We start from the raw sequence: 16280 nt of genomic DNA on the forward strand, positions 1-16280 counted from the left end.
TTTTTTGGGATGGTATATTAAACTTAATTATTTAATGTAAAAGGCATAATTGAATAATACATCAAGTCCTAGAAAGTGAAACAAGGAACATTTTTGTTGTATTTTATTTGCATCATCACGTCCAAAACTCATATCTCTATAATATAAATCGCCCCGCAATGACTACAAAGATCGTTCCTAACACAAACAAGGCCACCAATTAGTCAATAATTTGACCCATCGCACTATACAAGCAAAAACGCACTTCTCCTCAAGTTAGGCTTTCTTCCTTCTCTTCGTTAAGATAAAAACAAATTAGTAGTCATTAAAGTATGCATCACTCGATTACTTTGAAAGCATGCATCTAGACAGATTCATGATATATATTCAAATACTTAAATTTAAAGAAGGAAAAAAATGGCTCCTTTATTCAAATACCATAAGCATCTATTGCCATTTTTGTCACTACTTGCAACTTGCAGGTATCCAGAGCTAACCATTTGTCATAGTGAAGTGGTCCTCAATGCACATGCAAAGACTAAAAAAGAAGAGCATAAAAAAAAGCAAACAATGTGCAAGCCAGTTAAAAGACCATCCTTGTTTCAACTGATCTGTATTTTCATATAGTTAAGGCATCCACAATTCATGATTTTGTAACATTACATAATTTAAACATTCTTCTTCAAAACACAAAAGATTATGATGAGTGCAAGTGTTCGTATATACGTCTTTCATGACATGTAAACTTGAACACTTGCAGTCTTCATTACCTGGCATACTGGGCAACTATCAATAAACACTTCACATTCTTTACAAAGACACAAGTGCCTGCATGGAACTAACAAGACATTGGCTTCTTTACTCTTGCAAGCTCTGCAGCATTTTAGTTGATGTATATTGGGTACTTGGTCATGTGAGCCACTTGCCAGATGGTAGTTTGTACTTGAGGCAGCATCATTTACTTCACTATCTCCACAGCCTTCCTTAGCTTGCATGGAACCATGGGCCATGGCCTGCTGAATATTGCTTTTCAGGGCATTAACAACAGACTCGTTGTACTTTGCTCTGTAATGCCATGACTGAGCTTCTGCAGTAATCTGCCTAATTCTCTCCCCAAGCTCCCTGTTCTTGCAGTTCATATTGTCTATTTCAACATCTTTCTCATATAACTTCCTGCTAACTGCTTTTTGCAAGGAATTCAGTAAAGATACTGTCTGTCGATGAACCAACTCCCTCATGCCCTTCATCATATTATCTTCCTGAGTTACCAAGGATGAATCAGAAGTGCCCAAGGACTAAAATTGCAATATAACAGTAATTCAATGCAGAAAATCTATGTCAGTATCAGTATCCACATCCAAGTCATTTCTTATACTCTTTAATGCCCTGAACTACCAACATTTGACCGATTCACAGATATAAGTTGGAGACACAGACCTTTGTGATACTGAAAAGATAGAAATGCTCCTATTTATGCTCTTACTCATGTAATAAACAACATTTACAAGTCAATCCCAGCATATCAAAGGATACATAATGATGACTAAATGCATGTCAACCCCTTTCCCAGTAGGTGTACAGATATCAAAAATGGATAGGAGAAAACCATAAGTTCTTTTTAAGACACATTGTATGGGTTAATCCAGATCAATCTAAAGGTTGATATGCCAAACTTCAGACTAAGTTAATGAATACATTACCTGCACTTTCATGTAGTGATCAAATTCTTCTCTTTGCCTGTCAATCTCATATTTAAAACCACTGTCTATTGGTAGACGAGCAGGGAGGGCTGCTTTCATGTTTTCAGGAGCAGAAGTGACTGATGAATTGCGTTCTTTTTCCTCATAAGAAAGTCTAAGTCCAGTTGATACAGTAATTGGATTCAAAATACTTCCAGCTTGATCCACTTCATTCTGACCAAAGTTGTTATTCAAGGATATCTGAAGCTTTTGCTGGCAATAGTTGGGTTCAACATCCCGGGCTCTTTTGGTAGGGCGAAGTGCAGCAGATGGGTGATCATTGACAGTGTGGCTTATCGGGTAACCACTACATCCAACGGTAACTGAACAAGAAAAAAAAACTGTACATGAGATCACGTAAAATGCAACCAGGAATTGTTAAACACCGGTCAGAGTGGCTAAATATTTTACAGCAAGTCACTGAAGAAAATTATGCAAGTAGCACCAAACAAAGGACAAATCAGCACCATAATAAGCAAATAATAACATAGAAAGAAAGCATTAAAACTCTGTGATTAAACATGATTGTATGTGTGAGTGTTTGTGTGTGTGTATGTGGGTGGGGTAAGTATAATATATAATATGCAAGATTAAAGCACCAGAGTCTAAACTACCATGCCTCCGTTAGATTTTAAAAACAAAGAACTCTACCTTTTGACAAAGTGATGACCATATTTTCAGAACACAAAAGTCGCCTTTTATAATATTCACCAGCCAAGAAAACAGAGCTACTCATGGAGAGAAGTAGGAATAAATAATGAAGTAATAATTTTAGTTAAGTACTAATTAACTGATGTTGAGTATAGAACAAGTCTCATATACAATCAGATGACATCCAAGAAATAGTTTTAGCTAAGTACTAATCAACTGACTCTTAGTTTAGAACAAGTCTCATTTACAATAATCAGATAAACAAATAAAATGAGCATTAAAATCATCACAAACATTAACAGTAATCTGTTCATTGCCCCCTTAGCCAGAGGTGACTTAAGTTTCATGCAGTTTTTTAGGTAAGTCTATTAGTAAGACATCAATGAGATTGTCACAAAATTAAGTATCATATCAACCAAAGTCATTACACTTTAAATGGAAGAAATAAGAAAAGAATATGAATGTGCGGCCAGCATTCATCTTGGAAACCCCTTATAACAGCAACAGAAAAAATAAGCAGACTTAAGTATGAGAAAACATTTAACGAGCTACAAGGACTTAAATTTGGCAAAGACAAGGGCTGGTAATCGCGTGAAAAACACGACAACCTAGTGCTTGTATCTCCGAATCCTAAGCAACCATTCGAATCATTTAGTGAGCTATAATCTACATTGCAACCAGTGTATCAAAAACCTCTACAAGATTGAAATGAGCACTACAAATATAAACTTCATGTAATGTCAAATAAACAAAATATCTAATTATAAGCTAGCGTATCACCGTACAGAGAAACAATTACAAATCATATTTTAGATTAAATTCAACACTACAAATTAGTATTGTTTGAGCCCTCGGCATCTTTAGAAAATGGTGGCATTGGAGGCTGAAGAGGCACAATTAATAGATTGTGCAAGACACTAGAGGAGACGGCTTTAGCTGCATCGTCCTTAGATAACATTTCAACAAGAGCGTAACGTTTATTGTTAGAACTCATGATTACATGTTCAACTTCACCAAAATTACTAAATAACTCTTTCAATTTTTGGCAAGTATAATCTTCACCGCTTTTACCCCAAGATACCTTAAGCACCTTTTCCTTGTCAACACACATGTTTGATGACTCTTTCTTTGAAAGCAATATTTCACGAATTCTAGCAATTTCACCTAGAAGTTTTATAGCAATTTGTTCCTCCTCTTCTAGTCGAGCCAAATTAATATCAGGTACAAAAATATGCTCTGACCTCATCTTTCTACACTTTGAATCTTGTTGTTGTTGTTGCATCTCACGCTTCATACGGAGTACGTCATCAAATAACCTCCTCTTTTTCTCATCCTTGAGGATGTCGTAGGAAGCCTTGAGCTTTTGAAAGTTGAATTGAGCATTAATTGGATCATCGGGTTTCTTATCTGGATGCAATTCTAATGCTCTCTTTCGATAGGCTTTCGATATGTCGATTTCAGAAAGCTTTGCCCCTTCCTCACCGGAGGGTAAATCCAAAGCAGCATAATGATCAACTTCAATATCCATAGAAGAATCCTAATTTGTAGATGGGAGAAACTTTGTATATTCTCGGGCCTCATAAACAGACTTGTTCTATTTATAGGCGGCTTAATTAATTTTTCTTAATCCTACAAGGACTCGAATTAGTTTTTCTAATCCTACAAGGACTCGAATTAATAAGTTAGAACCTTGGGAGTACAAGCAGCTTCGATTCCTAATATATTTTCTATACCAACTTGGATAGCCTATTACGTTTTGTGCACATTCGCCACAAGCCCACAACTACTGCACCAATGGAAACCCCTTAATAACAGTCACAGATCAAGATTTATTTCTTGGAAAGTGAAATATAAGATTGATCCGAACTGACAAAGGAACCCCTAACTCCTTCTCTTCAAGTTTAAGATTGTTCACTCCAGACAAAGAAATCCAAAACATACATAAAACTTACCTCTTAATATTTGGGATCCTTTTCTGCAGCAAATAAATTTTTTGCAGATTAGAAAGGCTACACCTGTTTAAGCACAAAGTTATCTTATCTTTCTCAAGAATCTAGCAAAAGGTTATATGTAATGTACCTATACATGTTTAAAAACAAAGAAAATCAAATTGTTCTAAAATATAATGCTGAAGAAAGAAACGACAACGAGTCAGTCCCTTCAAGTGATCTGAACAAAAATACCAGGCAACTATCATTTTATGTCCCTTGTATGCTTCGGGTTTAACATTAAAACAAGTTTTTTGCCTATTTTGTTGAATTGAACAATGCAAGGAGTGATTCTATAAAATCAGCATAAGCTCAAAACCTTCATCAACATATACTTGCCAAATGTATATTCTTTACATGCTGGCTTCTTTTTCATTCCGGTGTGATTGGATTCTGTTCAACAGCCCAAGGACTTAGAACACATCTTTTGTTCTTTCCACTGCTTGAAGTGATTGTCTTGTCTCCTTTTTCAGCCCCACTTTATATTTTAACAGGATAGACTAAAGATGTGAAGAGATGCTGGCATTGCAGGTCATCATTAGCATGAGCTAAGCTGCAATTTGTTTGTTCTAATTTCACCTAAGATTTATGGATTAGACACCTAGTAACTCAACCAGTCCTAGTGCCTCACCGCATGCTTTAGGCATCGAGGTACTGAACGACCATGAAGAAAAGGCGCTCTCCACATATGCCCTGGATCAACTCTAATTAATTAAGCACGGGGGCAATACAACCCACCGCAGTTAGATTACCAGAAGTCTTTGTAACACAAATACCAGGTCAGTTCATAACAATCTTCTAAAACCGATTCAACACCCTAGTCAGACTTCACAGCTCAAGCTAAAAAGTTAGGCATGAGAATGCTGAATGTGGAAATCCAAACACAAAAGGAAACCCCCAAAAAAAATAGAGGTTCTATTAACAATCAATCATCCAGATTCGTGATAAACAGAGCAAATTCATGAACCAAATTAGTGAGTATCATATTGCAAAAACAGAAATCCTAATTGGAGTCAGGTGTACATATGGGAAACTTACCATCCCCAAACAGTTGCAGCTGAGGCAATGCAGCCACATTATACTGGAAATGATTCCCCTCTAATGAAGCCGGAAATAGACCGTTGCCACTACTACCTTCTCCAAACATATTCCTGAAATTATAGCACAAGATTAATCCAACAACCTCAGTATTCAACAAAACCAACAAGATCTCAATAAAAAACTTCCAAAATCTATAACTGAACCCCAAGAATGAATCAAGAAAATACCCCTATAGATGGATCGATCCGTCAAACACCAAAAACAAGAAAACCCCAAGTCCTAAATGTTGATGAAAACTCAAGAAACACCTTCAAACATAAGAAACAAGAAAACCCCAAGTCCCAAATGTTGATAAAAACAAAAGAAAACTCAAGAAACAAGAAAACCCCAAGTACCAAATGTTGATAAGAAAAGAAGAAAAAAAGGAAATAGGTACCTCGAAATTAGATATAAAAAAGAGGAAGAAAGAAGAGAGAGAAGAATGGGAGCATAGTAGTAGATGGGGAGAAGTGATGGTGGTGGAGGTGTAATAGTTGTGGGGAAAGGTTTCGGTTAAGAAAAACGATTCCATTTGTTGGTTTTGGCGTTGGTATTGGGTATTGGTATTGGTATTGGTGTTGGTGATACAATCACAAGACTCACTCGTTGAAGAAATCTTCCTTTCTTTCTCTTTCATATACTCTGTCTTTGGCAGCTTTCCTTTCCTTTTCCCACCACTAATTTATTTACTCTATTTCCGTTACCTTTAATTTACCTTTTTACCCCTCCCCCCATTAAATCTGCATTTTTTTCCGCATGAACCTTTACATAAATTGGAAGTTTTATGGTCAAATTTGACTTGCTACATATGCAATTCACTTTAAAATGAAGAGTTTATTAGATCAATAACAATAATATTAATATATTCATTCAAATTCTACGAGTAGAATCTGAAAAATAGGTTGCAGGTCTTACTACTAACTCGTAGAAAAATTATTTTCAGAAGATCTTCAATTTGAATATGAAAAGGGAAAATAACATTAAATTTTTTTTATAGCAACTACAACGAAAAGTGACAATAACAAAATAATACAATGATCGAAACTTAGAAAAAATATATAATAGTAAAATGCAAAAGAAAATCATTACAAAAAAAAGAGAATTATTGAAAAGACGATTGAACTTGATGCAAATTATTAGTTTCGTCCTCGAACTATTGACAGTTTTAAGAACACCACTTTATTTGACTAACTTAATTTAATACATCCTGATTTGTCACATGACATAGCAAGCGTTCTCAAACTCTTGTAGAAGAATGAGGCTCTTAAAAAAAATCGAGAGAAGTGTTAAAAATAACACTAAAATTGACGAGAACTTAGGAGTATCTTTCATTCAGGTTGCAAATTTGAGATGTATTTAAATTCAATCAAGTAGATGAGTATTTTATGACAACAATAATTTGAGGATGAAATTAATAATTTGCGTCATGTTCAAAAATATTTTCAATACTTTATCTCTCAAAAAGATAAAATTGATACTAAGATAGACATATAAGCCCAAACATGTTAATTGTGGATGAAATTAGCTTCACTATCTAACATGTAAGAAGAAAATGTTATACCTTCCATCTCAATTTATGTGACATATTTCATTTTTTGAGAGTCAATCAATTGAAGTATGATAAAAAATTTGTGCGTAAAATTTTTAATTTTCTTGAAATGAAATTTATATATTTGTAAAATATGTAAAAAATATTACAAGTCACAATAATTGACAATTCAAAATATTTAAAAAATATATAATAAAAATAAAATTATTTATATTTAAAATATGTCACATAAATTAAGACAGAAAAAATAGTATTTTAAGTATTAAGAGACAAACTAGTAAAATCTATAAATTTTTGGGTGAGTGGCTAAAGGGGTAAGAAAAGGGCATTATAGTAAATGAATAAACGATGCCATAGTTACTTCCAAAGGGGTTCTTGTCTGCAGGTGGTGGTCGGTCCTAGGCCAACAATCATCCACTCAAAATATGACATTTACAATTGGAATCCAAGCTCTCAAGCAATACTTTTTTATTAGTATTCCTTACCCTTTCGTTTTAAAATGATTCTCTCTTTATTGTATTTGTTCTAAACAGATACATCATAAATTTAAAAATAATTTAATTTACATTATTCATATAACTTATTTAAGTGATTAACATATCTACCTCACACTAGCATAGATAGTTTATAAATTTTAAAAGCTTCCTTTTTATATAAAATTTGACGTGGAATGATACTTATAAATCATAGCAATATCTTAACCAGATGTCTCATATTTAAGTTTTTTGCTATAGAAATATCCTTAGTAAAAAATATCTTCACTCGAATTAGAAATGATACCGAATATTGAGGAGGTAAAAGCAAAAGTTGGAATGGGGGAGAGAATAGTGAAAAGGGAAAAAAGGAGATGGAAGAGACGTGAAGAATCCACGAGGAAATTTTGGAAAAATGAGAATGATAGAACATGTGGGAGAGATGATAAGGATCTCCGGGTGAGGTGGTGCCAATGGAAGATGTGTCAATAAGTATAAGTAGTGACCAACAAGGATTGTAACGGAGTGGTAAGTATTCATTTATTTTTAATTAAAAGGTTTGGGTTCGAGCCTTTTTGAATACGTAATAGATTTGTTAGGAAGTGTTTTATTCTCAATGTGAGATTTTTCAATATGAATCCAAATTTAGTCAAATATCGAACATCGAGTGAAAAACAAAAAAATATAAGTAGCGAGTAGACACGCATGTGAACATTATTAGTATTAACCCTTCAAAGCAGCCGGTTGAGACCACTCCACTTTGTGGTGGGACCCTTTTGTAAGGTTCTTCTGCGGGGGAGCCCCTAAGCATGAGGGATCCATTCTTTGGACAAAGTATTATTAATGTTGTAGTGGGTGGGCATAGTTTTGGACCAATTTGAAATTCGAATCATATTTTTGAATTCTTTTAGATATTTGATTTGGAGATGGGATATTAGATTTTATCTTACAAGTTTTTGATTTTGAATTGGATATCGAATTTGATACTTTACAATCATCTTATTAAATTCATAATATATTGATCAAGTCAAATTATTGATTAATAAAGTCGCATTAATATTTTTAGTCAAAATTATATGACTTAAATAAAGTTTAAAGTAGATTTGGACTCGTCAATTAAGTTGATATTACGAGTCCAACTCGTGTTCTTCAAACCCAGAGTCCTCTAAAATTACTTGAACCAAAATAACCATAAAACCCTAGTTTACGTCTATATAGAAGGATCTCCATAAGACTAGAAGAACACACACTATTAAATACATAGAAAATCATTATTCTTCAGTGTTGATCAACGAAACTTTAGTCGCATAAAACTGTCATTTCTAATCTTTTTTTTTCATAATATGTCTAAAAGTTCATCATAATATTTTTATTTCTATAACTTACATATTGATCTAATTGTAAGAGTTTTAATTGGTCAATACTTTCGCCTATAATAAAGTTGATCTAATCATCACTATGTAGAATTTGTCTTTGAATTCTTATGACAATTTGTTTATAACACGAAGACGTCATATACTAGCTTCCATTTCATTCCTCTACATCAATATGATGGGTGATGTCTTCATCGATCTTACTATTTTCTTATAATAGATCCAAGATACTTGAAACTTTGTCTCTCTTGTGTGACATTTGTAATGTATTAAACTTTAACTACCATCAACTTTATGTGTTACGTCAAAATAAACTTACACTTCAAATATTTTATTTTGGTTCTAACCAACGTGAAACCTCTAGATTCTAAGTTTGTCTTCAAAACTCTAGCTTAGCTTTAACGATGGTCGCTAGTCTCGTCAACCAAATACATACACCACAACACATCACATTGAACATGTCTCGTCAATGTATCCTTTATCAAGGCAGATAGATACATGCAACCTATCAAAGCTAAAAGTGATTTATGTCTCTTCCCACTGTTCTTACTTTAGTCTTGATTTTATCATATGTTCTTCATTGCCCTGGTGTGTACACCACTAATACCCTCTAGCCTTTAGGCAACTCCAAAAAACCTCCCTTACCAAAAATAAAAAAAATCTGAAATATTCAAATTGATCAATTCCCAAATCAAACTTCAAAAAATTTCTACCTAATCCAAATTTATTCGAATATGATTTAAATTGTGCTAGGTTTTAAAAAATTGAAAAATATTTCCCTCATAAACTAATTTATAAGGTTGAATTAAACTCGAGATTCAATTATTAATTATTTTAAAATTGCCCTTTTCTTCGCATGATTTTTTTTTCTTCCCATGAATTCAAGTGGCAAAATTTGTACACAAAACAAACACAAGGCTCCTCACGTTGCCATTCAGACTCTTGATAAGAGTACATGTGATTTCAAATGGAAAATTTCTTTTCCAAATATTGAAATATGCAGTACACGACTTTACTCCTTTTTTTTTTAAAAGAAAGAACTCGATTATGCTCAGCTTGAGTCTAAAAATAAAATTATTTACTGTAGCCGATATGTGTTGTAACAACTAACCTATACTTGTATGTTCTAAACAATGGAACATCAACACTCAATTGCGGCGGCATCAGACATTTAAATAAACGAATTTTAGAAAATTCTAAAATACTATAGTTATAATTTGAACAAATAACCTAAAATAATTTCTGAATACAATTTATCTGTCACCTTCTATCCGCAAAAATAGCTACCCTTTTCTTTTTCTATTAAGACCACCGAGATCTTCGACTTAGCTCCATTCAATAGACTTGCTGGGAAAGCTTAATAGAGTGACCAAGCTAAGACCTTAGATGAAGAGAGTGTCCAACCAATCACGACAAAAGGTAATTCACCGGCCCTTTCCCAACCTACAAGGAGAGCGGAAGATAACGAAAGGGAGAGTGGGTCCTAACTATCAAGGAGATTCAACAACTCACATGTAACAGGCCTGCTAATTAGTCCATACAATATTAAGCCCAATAAAGTGTTCTTAACTATAGCCCAATAGATTCGGCCCACAAGCAAAGCCCACCCGCCCCGCCAAGTCGTTCATAACCCTAAGTCGGAGTATAAAAAGTTACCATCTTCTCGTATCTTAGGGCTTTCGATCGGCACCAGCTGAACGGCGATTGTGCTCTCTGCTATTTCTGTCTAACCTCTCGGCCTGCGAAAATGGTATTACTTCTTATTTCCGCCTCTTTGATTTCTTATTGATTTACTGCGTGATAGTAAAGTACCTGTTCATTACTTAAATTGATATTTTCCCATTGAAGTTCAGAAATCTCGCTGTAATGAAACGCTCTATTGTCATATTAATGTGTTTTAACTTAGTTCAGAATGATGAATCGTGAAGTTATCCAGTACATAAATCTATCGAGCTTTTAATTTGCTCCTATTGTTTGCTGATATATAGTTTTTGTAGTTGCGGTTTTCGGTATTTATTCCTGATTCCTTGGCAGAATTGTACCCATTGAGCATATTCTAGTTTAATAATTGAATAGCAGCAAGTCCATATCTCTTTGCTGTAGCTATGTAGGATTAATTATAGGCCTAGCTCAAGAGCTACATGCCCTCCCCTAAGTATGGTCTGGGGAGGGGAGTGTAGCGTGTACCCCAAACCTTACCCCCCACCTCGTGGGGGTAGAGAATTAGAGAGCTTTTATAACAAAGCAATGTTAAAAACAGACATATCAAATAGTAATGAAATCATTAAGCATCAAGTTCTACTTGACTTTGATTGATGTTCTAGCTCCTATAATTCTTGAAAGGAGGACTTTCTACTGAAATGAACTGAGCACCAGAATTGGGGACTGAAGGGTAGCCAATAGACTGTGTGATAATGGTTTATTCTGTTTGTTGAGGAACTTTAGGACACAAACAGTATCATCATTTACTATATATTTCTTAGGTATGTTATGATTTTCTCCAATGTTGTTGATTTGAATGACCACTTTCTACCTGCTTTCGGCATGTAATAATGCCTTCATATGTTCCATGTGGCTTAATATATTAACCGTTCAATGTGGCTCTTGCAGGTGAATGTTCCTAAGACAAAGAAGACCTACTGCAAGTCCAAGGAGTGCAAAAAGCACACCTTGCATAAGGTCACACAATACAAGAAGGGGAAAGATAGCTTGGCTGCTCAGGGAAAGCGTCGTTATGACAGGAAACAATCAGGTTATGGTGGTCAGACCAAGCCTGTCTTCCACAAAAAGGTAACATATTCAGACTAGATATAAGCTTTCTCTTTTACAAAATAACATTGATATACAAACAAATTTTAGCAAGTATGAAAATCTTTTCACAGATTTAGCACTGTATTTGGTCTACTGGTTAATGAATAACTGACCTCTTCCTTTTTGCTGATACAACCAAGGCTAAAACCACAAAGAAGATTGTGTTGAGGTTGCAGTGCCAAGGCTGCAAACATGTTTCACAGCACCCAATCAAGGTTTGCTAATGGAATTTGATCTCTGCTATATGTAGTAGTGCTTATTTTGCATGTTCTGTAAGTTGAATCATTCTTTTTTCATGCAGAGGTGCAAGCATTTTGAAATTGGTGGGGACAAGAAAGGAAAGGGAACCTCACTTTTCTAGATTGCCTCTTAAGTCACCCAGAACTTCCTTTTTTGCCTTCTCCTATGTTGCACTGTTGAATTTTAGTTATTTTGGATGTTACTTCTTTTGTGTTACATTGTCTTTCCAATAGAGATGATTTTGTGTTATGAAATAGTTATATGGAGATCCTATCTATATTCTAGTTTTTTGGTACTATGTTTAATGTTTTAGTAATTGAATTTTAAGTCATTGGGATGCAGTTCAAATGTTTTAGTTTATATAATAGCAATGTCCCTTTAAGGATTGCACACTTTAAATGCATGGTAGTTTGGTTGAAATCCTACCGATAAGTCGAAATGCATTCTAGTGTTGGACTCACTCAACCTGATAGACGTTGGGATATGTCATGCGTAAATCATGTGCATTAGACAAAATGAGACTGCAAAGTTGAATGCTACTAATTATTGTGGTGAAATCCTAGTTAGAGTTTAACAATCTCTGGTCTTTGTTGGCCTTATTGCTAGCTTTTGTTATTGAAGGTTTCTACTCTCTTGCATCTCTCAGTTTGGTTTTCTCTTGGCTCTATGAACATACTTATAGATATTGCTCCTTTCTGTTATTCAAAGAGATAGTTAATTGTTGTCTCCGTGTGTATCTAGTTTGTTTTTTCAGTTGAAAAACCCATTAAGATGCTGTGTAGTCTATCAAAGACATCAAATCCTACGCACAAGTGTAACGTTTCCTGCTGAGTGAAATTTTCAGACTACTTTTGAACATTGTTTGTGTATAAACATCAGTTCACTATTCGCCCCATTTTTTATTTTTTTTTAAAGATTTCTCATTCTCACAAAGCAAAGTCAACGAGAGTACAAAGAATGTAAAAAAAATAATATCAGAAGCGTTTTACCAATTTCTATTTCTACTTGTTTTTGTTGTTCTGATAAGATCTCTAATTTTTACTTAGATAATAGTTTTCACGCAAAAATTCTCCGATGATATTATGTATCGATATTATGAAATATGTAAGAAGTTCCATTTACAAAACCAAAGAAGCTAGCAAGGCCTTTTTTTAAAGAGAATGTGATTGTAAGCTTATCTTTTTTTTTTTTTGGTTTCCTAACCGGTGTCCAGTACCCACTTCGACTAAATTCGGATTCGTGCCAGGAAGTCTCACATTGGGGGTAAAGCGCTCCCTAACAAAGGCAGCTCCGTATCCAAGGGTGCTCGAATCCGAGACCTCTTGGTTAAGGATGAAGGAGTATTTACTGCTCCACCACAACCCTTGTTTGTGTGTAAGCTTATCTTTGAGATTTAAAAAAAATGAAGATACAATAAAATGGATGCAAGATACATTCTTGCTTCCATTTGTTTTTTACTCCTACTGAAATGGCGGGTTGTAACCTAATCAGCTTCAACCCATTTTCAATCTGTCCAAATCTGATCCAATCCATCCATTTGCCATCACTATACCAAGATATAAAGTTTCTTTTTGATGGTATTTCATTTTAAGAACTGTAGTCAATAATAGCTGCAAGGAACAAATTAGTTAGAAATACTCAATATATCTGTTCTGTTTTTGTCATTCTTTTGGTATTTCTCTGGAAGAAGAAGTCAACAAGTAAGTATTTAGTTTGTCTTGTAAAATTAGTTATAATCTATTTAAGTTGTGTCATTTTCCTAAAACTTGAGTAGCTTAATTTGGACCAGAGTGGGGTGCATCTTCAGTAACTTGAAATGAGAGGTTTGTCTCTCGAAATCTTTTTGTGCTTTTCCTCTCTCTGAATTTAAGAATAAGTAGCATAGAAACAGGTGATACATTCTTTTGTAGTACAAAAACAATAACATGAAGTCAGCGGGCAAATCTAGGATTTGAAATTAGTAGACACTATTGATTCATTATGGGTATTGACGTAAGTAGGCATAGGTCAAGGCACCTTTCTTCACTTTGCAATAGCCTGATCACATAGACTCGTGTGAATGAAAATATATACCTCAAATTTAAGATATATACATACACATTAAAAGATTGTTTACTTTCATTTGAAATTTAACACTTACAAATAATTTTAATTATTTAAATTTAAACTTAGAAATGGATTGATTTAGTGGGATATAGTTTCAATTATCACTTTGTGACTAGATTACAAGTTCGTATTCCGACAAAAATCACTCTTTATTTTAAATAGAGACATGCTCTGTAATTGAAGTAATCATTAGCAGACAAAGATTGCTTTAAAATAGTATAAAACATAGTTGACATTTAGCTATATTATATTTTCTCTAGTTTTTTTTGGTTAATATGTCTTATCTGTTGTTACTTTGGATCAATCATAATTTGTAATTTAGTACTCTATCATGAGAAAATCTGAATCTTTTTTTTAAAAAAAAGGACGCGATAGCCCATTGACCCACTTAGTTACGGAACTAATTTCCTCCATTTGGAAGTTAATCATTGAGATTAACTTACGTTTCAACTACTAATGAGTTTCCTTTTATTATTTATCTTGAGATGGGGCCCTGTTGCTTGTTGGAGCCCGGTCGAGGGGTTCATATGAACCATCTTCGACCTGTTTATAAATGGCTAAAATTATATTTTATGTATATATAATAGTTGTTGAACTTCCTTCAACTTTTTTATGTGTTTACTTCTTCATATTTTGAACACTTTTGTTAAAATTATTGCTCCGTCGTTGGATGGGGGTTATGTGTAAGTTTTCTTTAAGCTGCAACTTAATGCATGCATGTGCAAACTCTTGATGCACTCTAATAACAAGTTAACAACATGACTCCATAAATAACATATACGAAGACCTTATTTCTATCTTGGTGGTTGTTTTCGAGAGGCAATTGTTCTAATAATCATATAATAACAATTACCCCCAAATTTATTGGAAAAAATGAAAATTATGAAGGAAGAAAAGATAAACTATAGTGGGAATATAGACTTTGAACTTTGCTTGAGAATCAAGCTTCAAGCCCCAAAACAAAGGGGACTAAATAGAGGTATTTTATTGGGCTATAAAGTGGGCCCTTCACCGACAAGAGTCCAAAAAATACCTTAAACATAGGGCTTAAAGAGTAAAATCTACGTATTTGGGCCTGATAGCGTGTACGCAATCCATGTGACTAATTAACAATATGGGCCCATATAGGCACTACCTGATTTGTCCTAATTTTCTTAACCTCCTCATTTCTTATGATTGAAGTTTGAAACATCATATCATGCTCTTTCCTTATTTGTCTTATTTTTCACCATTCCCCACCATAAGCAATCGCAGAATCAGGAATTTCACGAAGAATGTCCAAAAAAAGGGAAAAAAAAGTTGTTACTAATGAGATTTGAACACATGAACACTTAGAGCTCTTTCAAGGCATCTAAAATAACTAGACTACAATAGCTTGTTTTATCCAAAGTGTCCAAAATATATTATTTAATCCTTCATATATCATTTTACTTATATATACGATATTGTTTTCTGATGAAGGGTGTCCCTCACTATAGGGTAGCTACGCCCATCACAATAAGATCTTGATATTTTTAGACCAGGTATTGTATGACCATCTCATCTTAATGATTAAAATACTTGAGGATACTCACTTTTAGTTACTTCATTATACTTTTTAACATGTCCCCAATTGCGATCAAAATATGATACAAATAAATATTTTTTTTTTTGAGATTTATATATATGATATGCTATAATGTTAAATTATTTGACTGTCTAATTTCAAATTTCAAAATTTAAAATGAGGTAATCACACGTTTCAATATTAAGACCTCCAATTTTATAATGGTAGCACATTATTCCTTGAAAAATTCTCTTTTAATTTTAAAAGAAAAAACTCAAATGGAATCTATCAATTGGGAATACAAGATTGAAAGTTTAAGCAAATAACCCAATTATTGGACTGATGGGAATAATCACTTCAGATACTTTTAAAAAATATATATATTATTATAAAAAAAAAAGAACTAGTGAACATTGTTCTTAAGAGACAGCCTAGTGGTCAATAAAGTGGTTGAAACCCATAAAGTCTCAAGTTCAAATCCATGGATAGAGTTGATACATGTTGCTACCTAATGCAATTTCCGATAAAATTAATTGATGTACGTGAAAGTTGTCTGAACACCACAGTCATAAAAAATAATAAAAATACAAGTGAAGATGACAAATCTGAAGTTTTACAATGATATAATTCCAAAAACTTTATAAAGAACATTATGTATTTCTTTATTGGAAGCTTACAAACCTATTCTAGCATATACTTCTTTTTTTTTTTTTTTTTTTTTTTGTGTTAAAAGAAGAATCAACTA

At 33.6% G+C, this 16280-nt stretch overlaps 4 protein-coding genes across 6 annotated transcripts in view; 2 read left to right on the forward strand and 2 right to left on the reverse strand.

The window, feature by feature from the left end:
- Positions 1 to 562: 562 nt before the first annotated feature.
- On the reverse strand, positions 563 to 11871 carry LOC125857458 (BOI-related E3 ubiquitin-protein ligase 1-like). Of its 3 annotated transcripts, none has more exons than XM_049537054.1 (4): positions 11757 to 11871; positions 5396 to 5508; positions 1680 to 2041; positions 563 to 1238 (listed from the first exon to the last, which is right to left on the reverse strand). In XM_049537054.1, the coding sequence occupies exons 2-4, from the start codon at positions 5502 to 5504 to the stop codon at positions 711 to 713; spliced, it is 999 nt and encodes a 332-aa protein (XP_049393011.1). In that variant the 5' UTR covers positions 5505 to 5508; positions 11757 to 11871; the 3' UTR covers positions 563 to 710. The 3 variants fall into 3 exon arrangements, with proteins under 3 accessions (XP_049393011.1, XP_049393009.1, XP_049393008.1); XM_049537052.1 differs by lacking the exon at positions 11757 to 11871 and adding an exon at positions 5835 to 6072; XM_049537051.1 differs by lacking the exon at positions 11757 to 11871 and adding an exon at positions 5626 to 5776.
- LOC125857459 (uncharacterized) lies at positions 2976 to 4017 on the reverse strand. Its single transcript, XM_049537055.1, has one exon. The coding sequence runs from the start codon at positions 3895 to 3897 to the stop codon at positions 3196 to 3198; it is 702 nt and encodes a 233-aa protein (XP_049393012.1). The 5' UTR covers positions 3898 to 4017; the 3' UTR covers positions 2976 to 3195.
- Positions 10451 to 12181, forward strand: LOC125857460 (60S ribosomal protein L44). The gene is made up of 4 exons (XM_049537056.1): positions 10451 to 10582; positions 11443 to 11622; positions 11784 to 11858; positions 11945 to 12181. The coding sequence occupies exons 1-4, from the start codon at positions 10580 to 10582 to the stop codon at positions 12002 to 12004; spliced, it is 318 nt and encodes a 105-aa protein (XP_049393013.1). The 5' UTR covers positions 10451 to 10579; the 3' UTR covers positions 12005 to 12181.
- A 1494-nt stretch (positions 12182 to 13675) lies between these two features.
- Positions 13676 to 16280, forward strand: part of LOC125857566 (uncharacterized) — a 71262-nt gene continuing 68657 nt past the window's right edge. Inside the window, exon 1 of the mRNA XM_049537178.1 lies at positions 13676 to 13706. Coding sequence (XP_049393135.1) covers positions 13700 to 13706 — 7 coding nt within the window. The 5' untranslated portion in view covers positions 13676 to 13699. The remainder of the gene's footprint in view (positions 13707 to 16280) is intronic.

Source organism: Solanum stenotomum, chromosome 3 (assembly GCF_019186545.1).
Source record: "Solanum stenotomum isolate F172 chromosome 3, ASM1918654v1, whole genome shotgun sequence".
Taxonomy (NCBI): domain Eukaryota; kingdom Viridiplantae; phylum Streptophyta; class Magnoliopsida; order Solanales; family Solanaceae; genus Solanum; species Solanum stenotomum.

What these genes read in the sequence shown, in the direction of transcription:
- LOC125857458 (XM_049537054.1), bottom strand. Translation starts at nt 5,504, where the DNA reads ATGTTTGGAGAAGGTAGTAGTGGCAACGGTCTATTTCCGGCTTCATTA. An exon ending in GCTGCAACTGTTTGGGGATG is followed by an intron (nt 2,042 to 5,395) that starts GTAAGTTTCCCA and finishes TTTCTTGTTCAG; the next exon opens with TTACCGTTGGATGTAGTGGT. An exon ending in ATCACTACATGAAAGTGCAG is followed by an intron (nt 1,239 to 1,679) that starts GTAATGTATTCA and finishes TTGGTAACTCAG; the next exon opens with GAAGATAATATGATGAAGGG.
- LOC125857459 (XM_049537055.1), bottom strand. Translation starts at nt 3,897, where the DNA reads ATGGATATTGAAGTTGATCATTATGCTGCTTTGGATTTACCCTCCGGT.
- LOC125857460 (XM_049537056.1), top strand. An exon ending in AGCCTGTCTTCCACAAAAAG is followed by an intron (nt 11,623 to 11,783) that starts GTAACATATTCA and finishes GATACAACCAAG; the next exon opens with GCTAAAACCACAAAGAAGAT. An exon ending in TTTCACAGCACCCAATCAAG is followed by an intron (nt 11,859 to 11,944) that starts GTTTGCTAATGG and finishes TTTTTCATGCAG; the next exon opens with AGGTGCAAGCATTTTGAAAT.